General features: G+C 41.7%; 1 protein-coding gene across 9 annotated transcripts in view; it reads left to right on the top strand.

Moving 5' to 3' along the window:
- The window catches only part of picalma (phosphatidylinositol binding clathrin assembly protein a), a 50,891-nt gene extending 38,475 nt beyond the window's left edge, over positions 1-12,416 (top strand). For all 9 annotated transcript variants that reach the window (XM_079171420.1, XM_079171414.1, XM_079171419.1 and 6 more), the window contains 3 exons: positions 9,488-9,547; positions 10,001-10,105; positions 11,162-12,416. In XM_079171420.1, coding sequence (XP_079027546.1) covers positions 9,488-9,547; positions 10,001-10,105; positions 11,162-11,176 — 180 coding nt within the window. In that variant the 3' untranslated portion in view covers positions 11,177-12,416. The remainder of the gene's footprint in view (positions 1-9,487; positions 9,548-10,000; positions 10,106-11,161) is intronic.
- The last annotated feature ends 2,452 nt before the right edge of the window (positions 12,417-14,868 follow it).

The following is a 14,868-nucleotide window of genomic DNA, read 5'->3' as shown; positions in this document are numbered from 1 at the left end:
TTAATAAAAAAGCAAAGCGTCAGAATTTTGAGAATTAGGAAGTTTATTCTTTTAAGTGCTGTGGCCACCATGACCAAGGACAAGGAGTTGTGTTGAAAATAATTGGGTTGGCTGTGATCCATCCAGGAGCAACAATGTTGAACATCATATATTGTACATAAGTATACTTTTGCATCTACTATGAACTGTGGGCCTGATTTGAACACAAAGGTTTTGCTCAAGCTGAATCTGCAATTGGTCGACTGCTACCATCATAACTCGATCTGATCATCCACAAAATGACTCAAATATCAAAACATGATCAATACTAAAGTATTACAAAACGTAATGCGGCGCTCTCGCGGATTCTGTCAATCATATGGTGTGGTGGCTAGCTAACGTTCAGTTAGCTAACGTTAGCCAACTAGTGCTGCAGTGATTATAGCTAAGATGACTCAAATCAACAACAACATCTCACAACTGTCAACACGTCCTCAGCTCACTAACTCGCTAGCGATCTGTCTACTACACTAATTGTCTCATTTGATTTACGATAGCTAGCGAACGTTAGCCTAACATACACCATGTATAGCTAAATTAGAAGATCAGACACCTGTCTCCCCCCCTCCCCCGCCAAAGATATACTCCAATCCTGTGGGAAACACTGCTAGATATCTTAACAGGTTTATGATAATTATGATAACTAAACATTAACGTTGTGGCTCATGGGATTCATCTTAATTTACCCCAATGTGTTTCCTGTGGTTGGATGGGGAGTTTTTGAATGCCAATATTTCAGTACAGGGAAAGAGGCACTTCATCCGGTACGAAGAATCTTTCACTCCAACATAAGAAAACATTTCTCGCAATATATGGCCACGGGTGTTGGTCTTCATCACCACCATCGTTTTGTTGCGGGAGTAGCAGGTGCTTCCATTTCTGAAATCAGTCATCGTAGAGTGGAATTCTACGCATGGAGTCGCTCGCTAGCTAGCACCCTGGGCATCACTGGGAATCAAATCACCGTGGCTTTGAGAGCACTTGTTTGCAGTTGCGCATTAACGTGATTAACCAATGATTTAACTTGCAAGCTAGGTCCACTGATTTGCCAAACCTGCTTGCTTGCAGTCTGTGTTCCACCACAGTCCCCGACGTTGGTCTCATGATTAATTTTTTTTCTAAAGATAGATTTTTATTTTGTAGCGAGTAACGAAGGTTTCAGGGGAAATGTATCGGAGTCAAAGTATCAGTTTTCTTTGCAAAATGTAGTGAAGTAAAAGTAAAAGTCAACAGAAATATAAATAGTAAAGTTAAAGTACAGATATCCAAAAAAACGACTTAAGTACAGTAACGAAGTATTTCTACTTCGTTACTATACACCACTGGTGCTCGTGCTCCTGGATATGAAGTGTGTGTGTGAAAGTGCCGTAGGTCACGGCTGGGATCGATAATGGAGAACATTGCTCGCCTTCTCCTGGCAAGAAATAGGTGAAATTGTGGTAGTACTTGTAGTACCTTGAAGTACTTTGCGTATATATATGTTTTTGAGTGATTAAAATAGGTTACATGGTCCATTTGATCAGAATCTCTTCGTCATGTACGTTTTTGAAATATTTTAAAATATTTCATTCGTTCTCAAAAGTGATTTGTACTACGTGTGTACACTCTTCGCCCCCCTTCTAGACCCCCATTTGGGGGGCTCTCGGGTGCAAGGTTGGTTAAAAGTGGTTGGCAGGCATCAGCTTTTGGTTGCCGAGACAGAAAATATGGTTACCATTTTTAGTCACCTTATATTTGAGTAATTTAGATACAATGCAGTAATACGTGTGCTTAATAATGGAAGTGACAAAAAAGAATAAAAGCTTTATTACAGTAACCGTACAAAACTCTTGTAGTAGTGTGTCTGTTTTAGCAGAACACAAACTACAGTATCATTGTCCGTCTAGCTCAAAGATGTCGGGGTACTTTGCCTCCCAAGAATTCACAAATTTCCCTTTGTTTTTTTGTTCAGGTTCATCTGGTTTGAGATGTTGACGGGTTAGTCAAACTTTTAACCTCAGTCTGGTCCTGACTCTCTGCAATATTTTAATATTACTAATAGAGCAAATAGTAAAAAATATATTTCTTTTGGGGTGCACATTTTTTCGTTTCCCTGTTTTTTTAAATACTAAAAAGTAGTGATATCGACCAAAGACCAAGAATTGGTTGCCAATTCCTCCAAATGGCAGTCTGGCAACCCTTACTGATGAGCCCTCTTCTTGGAAGTCCTAAGAATATTGGACAGTGAACAAAATTAATCAAATAACCAGCATTTTGAATGTCATACTCGGGCTTAGCGATTTGTGAGAATTTTCCAACTGGCTGCCAACTACCACTGATAGATATACTGTATAATAAGATATATATATGTGTGTATACGTGTACGTTTGTATATATGCGTGTATATACACCATAGGGCGACTCTGGCTAAGTGAAGAGCAGGGCCGTCCTTCAATCAGAAGATCGGTGGTTCGATCCCCGGCTCCGCTAGTTGCATGGCGATGTGTCCTTGAGCAAGACACCCAAAATTGAAATTTGATAGAATCTGTATTGCAAATCGCTTTGGATAAAAGCGTCTGCTAAATGTAATGTGTGTGTGTGTGCGTGTGTATATATATATATATCTATATATATATATATATATATATATATATATATATATACACATACATACATACATACATACATACATACATACATATAAACTCACCGGTCACTTTATTAGGTACACCTTGCTAGTACCGGGTTGGACCCCTTTTGCCTTCAGAACTGCCTTAATTCTTCATAGCAGAGATTCAACAAGGTGTTGGAAACATTCCTCACACATTTTGCTCCATATTGACACGATAGCATCACGTAGTTGCTGCAGATTTGTCGGCTGCACATCATGATGCGAATCTCCCGTTCCACCACATCCCAAAGGTGCTCTGTTGGATTGAGATGTGGTGACTGTGGAGGCCATTGGAGTACAGTGAACTCATCGTCATGTTCAAGAAAGCAGTTTGAGATGATTTGAGCTTTGTGACATGCTGCATTATCCTGCTGGAAGTAGCATCAGAAGATGGGTCCACTGTGTCATAAAGGGATGGACATGGTCAGCAACAATACTCAGGTAGGCCGTGGTGTTTAAACCATGCTCAATTGGTACTAAGGGGCCCAAAGTGTGCCAAGAAAATATCCCCCCCACCATTACACCAGCAGCAGCCTGAACCGTTGATACAAGGCAGGATGGATCCATGCTTTCATGTTGTTTACGCTGACCCTACCATCTGAATGTCACAGCTGAAATCGAGACTCATCAGACCAGGCAACGTTTTTCCAATCTTCTATTGTCACATGTTGGTGAGCCTGTGAGCCTGTAGCCTCAGTTTCCTGTTGTTAGCTGACAGGAGTGGCACCCGGTGTGGTCTTATTGAAACGCACATATTGTTGTGCTCAATATATATCCTGCGTTATTAATAGCGGTGTTTTACGTGTTGTGAACAAGATGTTGCATAGTATCGCGCCAAGGGTGCCTGAAAGCAGTATTTAGTATCGCCTCCTGAGAAGTGCCACAATGTAGTTGTTAGTGAAGGACGGTGGACAGCAAAGCAGACAACACATTAAGCTGCAGATCATTAAGGTCCAGTCAAGACGTACTTATTATAATTCTCAATAATTGTCTATAGACTGAACTGATATATGACAACCAGTGATATCCAACCAGCCCAGGTGGCAACCCAACCGATGATGTAGCGTAAGGGTATACGATGTAGCATTGTTGGTTGCTTCTCTCTCCGGCTCAAAGGGCGATTGAAAGAGAGAAAGAGATCTACAGCCGAGCAAGCTGGAGAGTGAATAGGGTTAGTGAGAACAAAGCAGTGGATCCGAAGAACAAAACGTTATTTGTGAGAGGCTCACAGCGGTTCCGCTCTTTAAGCACAGCAGAGGAGAGTGACAAATGACATGGGGAGCATGAGCACATAAAAACACACAGCGAAGGAACAACCCGCTCTCTGCCCATTTGTATCATACAGATGCTAAACCGTGCCCTGTGTCTCGGTATCAGAATCCAAGAGGCGTGACAAAGCACCGATGTTTGTCCTGGCAATGAGAACAGGTAGCATGCCGTGCTTATTGGCTGAGGGTTGCACCCCCACGTGGGGCTCAAAGGCTGTGTGACGTCCAGAAACGTTCCCGAACACAGCAAAATACGAACACGGAGAACCCCAGGCACACACTTCTAGTGAGTCCTAAGGGATGATGACAATTCTGTGTTTATAGACCATACATTATACACTAGAATTTAATTTCCTGTCATTTTTGACCAATTTGTTGCTGCATTTAAAAGGTGCACACTTGATTTGTAATTCCTGTTTATTCTGAAGATGAATTTACTTGGTTGCTGGTTTACGATTTGTTAATTCAATAATAAATAACAATTCAATACATTTATATTAATGTATCTATTTATCATGTTTTGTTTTGCAATGTTAGGAATGTAATGTTTAAGTCACGCCTGATGTTGCCTTCACATAATGAATAGTCAGTCTCTTCCACACAGGGAGGCATTACACACTGGTATACCATCAGTACACAAAGCTCAGCTATCGTATCAGGATTGAACAAATTGGATCTGTGCGTCCCTAGTTTACACGGCGATGTTTGTTTGCTCCAAAGAATTCCTCTAATATCTGTTTTTTGCAATGTGTCATTGTTCTCCGGGGCCAAACATCCAGAACAGTGTACATTTTCCACAATCCATCCGTACTGTATATATGCTCTAAAAATCTCACTGGTTGATATTAACGTCTTCAGCTGCAACACTGACCACCAGTCAGTCACCAGAGTTTGTGTAAACATGTCACACATTAGTTGTTACCATGGCTACAGTAATTATTTCCAGTAATGTAAATAGAAAACCCCCACACTGCTCAAGAAGTAGTCCAACACATACAGTAAGTCATTAATTTAGATTGATCTCGACAACATGTTTTCTCTAAAAAGGGTCTTGAAGCACTGTGTCAAGTAGGCTCAACCCGAACATGGTTTGTAAATATTTGTCTGAACCTGGCCTGGTCTCAAGTCTGGTATCCACACTATAGTACACATCCAAGGACTTTCACTCAGGCAGCTTAATACGACCACCACCACCTTTCTGCTGTTGTGAATCAAATTGTAAAACCTGGCACCTTTATTGACCGATATGGACAATAGGGACTGTGTTGCATGGACTGTATGTTGAGGAACTCTAGTCTCACTGGCGCTGTCACCATAACGAATCACGTGTAGCCATGGTTTGTCATGCAACATTTTCACAAATGAGAACACAAAGTGCTGTCTGGAGTTCAGTGTTTTCCATATGAAACATTTCATCTGAAATCCCCCTTTAGTAAAATGTTCAAAAGGAGCTTCTGACCGTAATCCTGCAGAACACCTTCCGACTGTGCTCTCACTGCGTGTGATGCTGCTGAGGAAACACATGAGTTATTGATGATGTGGCCAAATGTCAGCTGATGATCAAAGGCTGATGAGTGTTCTCTGAGGAAGCCGGAAAGAAAGAGTTTGTGACTTGAAGGAAGCCGATCCACTAAGACGCAGAGACACAACATCCATCAGTCGTTAAAGGACGACCTCTAATGGGATGCAGCGATCCAGCCTCATCATGTCCTTCTTGAGTGGCTGAGGAACGTTGAGTGAGATGTCCCTGAGACAAAGCAAACATTGTCAGCCAGGAGGAATTCTGAAGGAAAGCTCTCGGTGCAACGAAACAAGCGCGGTCTGTGATGAAGGCACCAATTTTGGCACCAGCGTCATGTCTGACTCACTTGTGCCTCTGCCAATGACTGAATAGGTAATGAAATGTATCCTTCTCAAGAGGGCTGGGCGGTAGACAAATCTGGGTTGGTTATCACTGCAGGGGCTGTTGGGGAACCAAGGAAAAGGAAAGTCTGTACTTTCTTCTCTCTAATCTCTTTCCACAAGGAGCACCTGCCAGCAGCCAACTTCTATCCCCAGGACTCTACACACTCTCCTTTTTGATTCCTGCACTTCTGTCTGTCATTATGCTGTTCAAATAAGTCGGATCTGGCTCTGATAATATTAGAAGTCTTTTGGTAGTCTTTTCACATTTTCAATAGAAAGGCCTCTTTCCACCGTTATGTTTTGGGGTTAACACTTAACTTGAAAAGTGTCTAGAACCATTTAGAATGATATTGATCAAATAATGACTTCAGTTGTGTCCACCTCAATCTCAAAAACTTCACTTCTGGTATTCAGTGGATAGAAAATGGATACACCCAACTTCAATGTTTTCACATTTGGTCTGCACATTTCATATTGAAGTGGTTGTTTTGCCCTGATCCCAAAACATACTAGATAAATGCAGCAAAACCATTTTGATTAGCATTTGACATCAACCACAGCTCCCTGTATTTGTAGTAGCTCTGCACAAAGAAGGCACACCTGGATTTGGACATCTTGTCCCACTACTCTTTGCAGAACAGTTTTAGCTGATTGACGGCAACCGTCAAGTTATTCCACTGGTTTTCTATTCATTTTAGTTCAAGGCTTCTTGGCCATTCACCTTGTTTTAGCTAGCCAGTCCAAATTCACTTTGGGTCATTGACCTGTTGGAATATGAAATTCTGACCCATTTTCAGTCTTCTTTCAAACCTCTTCAGGTTCTTCTCCAGAACCTCCCTGTATTTATCTCCATCCATCCTTCCCGTTCCCTCTGATGAGAATCATGTCCACAGAATTAAGCTGCCACCACCATGCTTCAGTCAGGATGTTATTTGGCAATTGTTGCTGTTGTTTTTTTTGCCAAATGTAACGTTTGGCGCTTATGCCAAAAAGTTATATATTAGTTTCATCAGACCACAAAACTTTCTGCCAGTTTGTTGAGGGATCCTTCCAGATGGAGCCTCCCATACAGGCCTCATGTTTGCATTATCTTTGCCATTGTTCTTGTGTGATGCACATGTTGCACCCTGTTGGCCTTCTCTCCTGATTATCTAGAGTAGATGGACACTTTGATTTTGGTCAACTGTGGGTGGTGCCATTCACTTTCCATTTTGTAATGTTGATCTTAACGGTGCTTCCAGGGCCCTATTCCTCGTACGTGGCTAACTGAGTTAGCCGGATAATTTCCAGGATGAGATTACATAAGTGAGGCTTTTCGGTTCCTCGAAGCAAGTTTGGAAAAATCACCATAGCAACACATCCACAAGCCTGAACCTGCTCCAGAGCAGGCTTGAGCTAGATCCGCTGGATAAGCTGCCACTCCCCCGGAAACAAGTGTCAGCTCCCTTCCTCAGAGATCCATCGATGAGGAAGCGATATTACTCAGATTAGCGTTTTATAGGGAGAGAGTTCTTCGAGATCGCCAAGATCCGTTATCACATCATGATGACTTCCTGTACGAGCGCTATCGATTCTGCCGACAAGGAATCATTTATTTAAAGACCTTCTCGAGCCGTACATTGAACACCACACGCTGCAGCCGAGCATCTACTGTCTCACAGACTGGATGCAGCCTCGCGCTTTTTTGCGAGTGTTCATGTTTGTACAGTGTCGGTGATGCGGAGAACATCGGGAAAGCCGCTGCATGCCGTGCTGTTCATAAAGTTTATTTGGCGCTTAAGAAACTTATGGATGTGTTCATTACATCACCATGGCACATGTTGTATTGATCACCATTCTGAATGTTTGTGTGCTTAGTTTTTACTTGCTCCCGTGTCCTCTTGATGGCTGGTTGAACTACATGATGGTTGAAAGCACTCATAATGATATGACAGTATTATTAGTACACCATAGATATCATTGTTGTAGAACATGATTAAGGTGGACTCATGATAAGAATAGAGAATTACACACAATTTATTTTCACCGCATATTATGAATAATACATACACACTGATCCACCCATACACAGATTCGCACACGCATATTCAAACTCCTATTCTATATGGTAATCTACACATACATGTATATACACACATATATATATATATACATGATACATAAGCGCATACAGTACATATATCCTCATAAGTATCTATTAATTCGTATCAGTTAGATACTCTTTGGGCTTGTTTTTATCTACTTATTCTGAAAGAGTTGAGATAATTATTTTCGCTATAAGATCTCATTGGATGATACGTTCCATTAAGCCTACTGCCAGCAGCACATTTAAAGAAATATCATCTGATTGATTGAGGTGATGAGGCTCTTAAAATGAACCTATACATTTTCCCAACACTTGCGCATTTAACGACGTCTGCGATATTTTCCCATGCTTCTCGTCTCGCCTTCGCAGCGTTAGATTTCGCCATGATTATGGTCTTGAATTCTTCGTATGTGTTCACGATCATCTCCTGCTCGTCAGCGGAGTAAAAAGAGGCTCTTTCTTTGCGTTTATTTGCCGTTGTACTGTTAGAAAATCATGGTTTCGGTGATCGACGCTTCCCCCTTTTGAAGTAGGACGGGCACGCGCAACGATCCTGTTGTCTGACATCTGGCTCGAATTAACGAGACTGTTTGAGCGCAGATCAGCCTTTGAGGAACCGAGATAGCCTGATGTCAATCATCGAGTTCATTTAAGCTGGATAATAGGACATTTGATCGACTTAGTTGAACCACGTACGGGGAATAGGGCCCAGGTATCTTTGCATCCTTTGGAATCTTTTGGTATCACTCACTTGATGTGTTCCTTTCTACAACTTCGTCACGGAATTGTTATGGGAGATCTTTTCAGCCATGTTATTGTCGCTGCACTTCTAAACCGAGAAACCATGGTGAACAGCTGTTTGTAGTCATGATTTCATCAAGTTAATTGTTGTGATTCCACACAGGTGTTGGATATTGAGTTATTGTATGACCCTGAAGGCATTTGTGATTAATGTTAGAATTTGTTTTGTTTTTGTTATTCACGTTGAAATGACAAAATATTGTGTGATTATTAGGAAAAATACATTGATTTATTATCTTTTGAATTCCAGGCTATAGATGGATATCTGAAAATTGTTCAAAGGGTGTATTCATTTTCTATCAACTGTAAATGGCCATATTGGCTGAATCCTGCTGTCGTTTTTGATTCCATCTTCTTCCTTCACGCTCCATTCAAGCTGCATTCTTGATTTACTATGGAAATGAGTTTTGAATGAAGGCAGTGAAAAATCTCAGCAAGCTTGACAAGTCCGAACAAGGTCAGATACGTATGTCATGTGACTGCTCTCTTAAGAGGAAAAAAGCACCTGCTAAGCACCTTTTCACTGTGATCAGAGGTGAAAATGATTAATTTTGGTATTGAGTAGAAGCCTTCATCATGACATCTTCCTGAGTAGACTCATTTGAGTTACTGTAATTACATGTATGCTGAGGTCTGCCTTAAATTTGTTCCTCTACTAACAAACTGTTAACGGTGAGTTGGGTTTGGCTGTGCCCTGATTCTGTAGAAGGAATCATCTTGTCTCTTGTGTCACCTCAGGCACCATCTGTTATGGCCTTCCCTGCAACCACACCGACAGGCATGATGGCATATGCAATGGTAAGTCAGCAGGGACTGTGACACACACACACACACACACACACACACACACACAGACTCTGCAGGCATGCAAGGAGGAGATTTTCTAACATATCTGTGTAGCGTAGTGTGCACTAACTTCTTTTATTATCCGTCAATATGAACAGTATTTATTTCATCTTTAAACATGACTGTAAGGACTTTCATGTGCTATCTCAGAGGGAATAAATGACAGTAAATGTGTCAGCTTCTGCCAGCACAACAGAATGAATTGAGAGAGGGTGATGAGTGATGATGCTTAGTCGTGTCATCATCACTAAACAGGCTGGTTTCCTTCAGTGCCACAGAGTTGTTTTTAGTGCAGATGGAAATGACATGTACTACCCCTCGCACCTTATTTAGGAGATGTATTTTCTTTTTTGTGCATAGGTTGTGTAATCCATCCCCGCTGTGTTTTTGTTTCTCTCCTCTCAGCCTCCCAATATAGGCTCCATGACGATGACGACACAGCCCACTATGATGTACACCCAGCCAGTGATGAGGCCAGCCAACCCCTTTGGCCCCAATCCAGGTGCACAGGTAACAGATTACTGCATCGAATCAATCCTTCCACATCAGAGCTGACAGGCCCGGCCTGTCTGAGCCAGATAAATGGTTGTGCTTGATTCTTCCATAATGCAGTAAAGTTTCCTCAGCTCTGAGGTTCCTCTACCCTTTGTTCTGCCTATGATTAGCTTTGTTGTCAGTTGTCTTTCTCCACAGCAGGTCAACACGTAGGTTGAGAGTTTATTTGTGTGGGTTTATGCATGTCTGAAGTGGAAAGGTTGATGTTGATCAATAACAAAATGCCACAAAGTGCATGATATCCACACACAGAATTAATAAAACACTAATGCATACGTTCTATTTTGTGGTCAGACACCTGTAGCATAGCTTTTCTTTCGGAGTTCCTCTCTTATCATTGGCTCTCCTGTTTATCCTCTCCTCTGTGACTGAGTCCCCCACAGCATCTTTCAGATCTCAGCCCTTTCTGCAGACTTTCTCATAAGTGTCATTGACACTTCAGGTATGTCAACAAAGTGCATGTGTATTCCTATTAAGATTGAGCAGAACTGGACCTTAAATGGCTGATTTCTTTTGGTGCCAGTCACAACACTTTCCTGTGAGATACCATCACATTTGACACCCCAGATTGCTGCTTTACACACACTACTTGCTCAGGACTAATGATGTGATGGGAGAGAATCACACTTGTTGTTTCTTGCAGGAGTGAATTTCATGTCCATGGACATGAGAAATAAATGGTTGTGCCTTTTCAATAGCGATGCAAAGCAACAGGACACAATCAGAATGTGTGATACTAAACAAAATGATTGATGTGATTCGTCAGGTGATGTCACAGAGGATCTGAGAAAAGAACTCAAATAACTAGTAATACTAGTCTTTTGTGAATTGGAGTTCTTATTTTGCAATCCAAGCTTAGCACGCCTTTGTCTTGCTTGTTGGACCATTTTAGCTGATGTGTTTATATACCTAAAGCATACGATTGGAGAGCTCTGGAATCTGGTCCTGCATTATTGGATCTTGTGTTCCCCCCCCCAAAAAAGATGACGCTGTTGTTTTTTACCTCACCAGATGCACTTTATGTAACCTGAAGGGGGAGGGGTCTTCCTCGTCTGAAGATGATTCACGACGAAGACAACTATCCAAGCAAACCTGCAGTTTGCGTCTGCTGAACTCTCCTCTCTCTGGGAATAAAAGGCCCAAATAAGACTTGTTGAATAAAACCACGGTGACTAGGAGCGGCTCTGACCATCTCAGACAGGCATCGCAGTGGACATCGTGCCCATCATGTCGAAGTCATAGAAGGAGCGGGAGAGTGTGCTGCCATTCAGACCCATGTAGATAGGGATCAACCCCTACTTCATCCTGGACTAAGAGAAACGCCACACCCACGAGGAGAGCTCTGTGACATCACGGTTTATGTACCTGGAAAAAAAAGCAAAGTTGGGTTGTTGTCGCACATTGTTTCAGTTCTTTTGATTATCATAATACCTTCTTAAAGGAAAGCAATTGCAAACTCTTTATACCACACTTTTGTATATATTGTTTGCAGTAGACATTCCTTGTGTATTGTTTGTATTTATTTATGATTACCTATAGATAAGATGACAAAATATAGTAAATGTAACTAGTCACTGATCTCCTTGTGGACGGTCTTCAGGTTTATACATAGGTATGATTGATTGTAGAATTGAATTTTGAGTGATTTGAAAGGATTGTTGTTGTTTTTTTTCAAAAAGAAGTTAATATAAAGACGATAAAGATGTTTTGCTGTTGGGCCACTAAAATGTATCTGTACTCGCATGATGCCTTGTACAGTTATCTATGGCTCCAGGGGTCACTGAGGATGTGAATGTTCATAATCATTCATTAACACGGTCAGATTGGTGAGGAGGATTTCTACAAATTTGGCGAGGGAACGTTTTTCACATCAGCAACGGCACTACATTTTGTGATGGAGGCAGCATTGCATTGGAAACGAATCTGCATTCATGCTTTTGACGCTTTTGGCATGGCATTTATTCTGACATTTAACAAAGCTCATGCAGATCATGTTTCCATAGGCGAGCGTTCAGGACAATGTGGGGCCATGGGGAGTCACGCTGGTAACGGGGGGGTTCTAGTTGTTCAGAATAGAGCACTGTTGATCGGTGCTTTGTGTATATAAAACTTTCCCTGCCAATCACAGAAACGGGTGAGTGCAGGTATGAACGATGGTTTGAAGATTAAATTGGCCCTGAATCCATTCACTGAGCATATTTGCTGCATTGTGCCTGCAGATTATATTTTTGTTTTGATTTTTTCCAATAAAGTGCAAGCTTCCACACTTTGGCTCTCTATTTATTCATCAATGACAATATTTATTGAGGTTGGCAACAGAAAATACTTTGTCTAGACATAGATGAATGAAGAGTCTCATGACCCTAATGGGGTCTAGTGGTGGGGGACTAAAGCCAGCAGGTTTACTGAAGCATTCCCTTGAATCTCCATGAACATCCGGGAAGTCATGGTGGTGATGGGAAAAATGTTTTTGGGGACAGATTGTGTAAGAAATATATTTGCTACTAAGTTGTTGATATATAAGCAGGAATGTAGCCTGCTATAATATACATATATATTATTATATAACAACTATAATAAAGTGACATATAATCTTCATTTGGTGACAGAATTGTTAGACTTCTGTCTGAACATAAAGGGGTTTGTCATTTGCCAGTGAGTAACATTTTGGGGGGAAATTTGTACAAATGAAATAGTATTCATAACTGTTTTCATTAGTGCACATTAACCTGAATTAACCTGAGCTATGACATGGGGTACATCCCAAACTCTTAATTGTCATTTCCTCGCTCCTCGATCCTCGCTTGAACCGGAAGTTGTTCTGCTCCGCCATATTGACGACCGTCCCAAAGCTCTTATTTAGTTCGAAGGAGTGAGGAGAGAGGAGGGATCTCTGAGGAGCCATGAGCGAGGACACACGAGAACAGTCTTCCAGAAAGTGTTTTTACGGCCGACACGCCCCCTCATTGTTCATCAGTTATGTGATTGGACGCTGCAGCCGATCGGACTGATGAGATTTTTTTCAACATGTAAACTGAAGACTGATCAGATTAAACTCTAGTTTATATTTGATTAGTTTTCTGATCTGGTTTAAATATATGTTCATTGTAGACTGAACAACAGAAGGACCACAAACAACTTTCTTCATTTATTAGAAGGATTTGTCTTTTCATGGTCTGATATTTCCCTCAATAACTTTTATTATGGATACAATTAAAGTCAGAGAGCTTTTTACGTAATTCATCATCATTTATTCAGTCACGTGAGGCTGATCATTCCTGAGTGTTGGGTTTGATGAGTTATGTCATTTAAGAGAAACAATAATCATATTCTGGGTTATTTAATATTGATGTAACAATCTGAATTTCAAAACGTACAGACGCAAATAATTCTTAAATAAAACGATCGCATTCCGCCGGTAGAAATCGATCCTGAGTTTATAAACAGAACACAGACACAGTTTGTTAACAGGCTACAGAGAGAAACACCTCTACAGTCATGATTACTGTGTGTCTTTATTAGTTATTAGTATTATTAGATACTATTATTAAGTACAGTGATCATGTGAACAGACAAACTTCTCAAAAGTCTCTCCAGCTGTTAAAGCCGACTGACAGCTGATCCAGCTGTGATCAGCTGATCCAGCTGTGATCAGCTGATCCTCCGTCATCAGAAACAGACGTCGCTTCACGTGACGCAACTGAGGAAAGGACGTCTCATGTCTCTTAAAACATTTCCTCGTTTCCTCTCTCCTCGCATGGTGTCCTCCATGCATCCCTGGTGGGAGGGACTAAGACACAAGGAAAGAAGCCAAGTGAGGGAAACGGAGATACTTTAAGAGACTTGGGATGTACCCTGAGTCTGCCGTGTTGCACCTCTATGTTTCTACGGTAGCCCAGGATGGACAAACCAAACACTGGCTCTATAGCAGGGGTCGGCCCGCCACGTCATTTTATGTGGCCCGCGAATCCGCCAGCAAAAAAAAAAAATGTAAAAGTCAGGCTCGATACAATTTACAACTATCCTCTGCTCTCTGTATCGCGCACGGCGGAGCTCCCCCGATCCGCGCGCGCGCACCTCCACCAGCGTATGTGGTGGAGATGCAACAGTCGCTCTCCCGCAAGCAGCAGCAGCAGCAGTCCCCCCCCGCTGACAACCGGCCCTTTGGGGGCAACCATGATGCTGATGCGGCCCCAAATGAGTTTGACACCCCTGCTCTATAGAGTGCTTTTCACGTTTCTTTTACGGTACCTGAAGGCCACCATAGTTCTCCGACATTGTGAAACTTGAGAAACTTGTGAAACTGCAATAATGTGAGCCATAGAGTGTAAAACTTCAGTACCACCAGCCACTATCTCACTTCTGTTGTTCTTACAGTAGTGTTATTATGGTATGGATGGCCTCTGAGCGAGCCAAACAGCGTTACTACAGTGTTACACTGGGCGACTCAACGCTACCACAGTCGTGGAAAGGGAGGAGTGAGCGGAGGCTATTCAGTACATTGCCTCACCACTACCCCAAATCCTACACACTGTTCCTTTAAGGTCACATATGCAAAATGCACTTTTTAATGGCTTTTCAACATCAATATGAAAGTATGAGAAAAAAACATTATCTCTCTTTCTGCTGCTCCCTCCATCAGAAAATGTGAGTAACAGCAAGATAGTTACATTTGCTGCTGGATTTGACGTCCCATAAATCAATAGCATATATTTGTT

Source organism: Pholis gunnellus (assembly GCF_910591455.1).
Source record: "Pholis gunnellus genome assembly, chromosome: 13".
Classification (NCBI taxonomy): Eukaryota; Metazoa; Chordata; class Actinopteri; order Perciformes; family Pholidae; genus Pholis; species Pholis gunnellus.
Note: the sequence above shows the minus strand (reverse complement) of the source record. Positions and strands in the feature narration are given on the sequence as shown.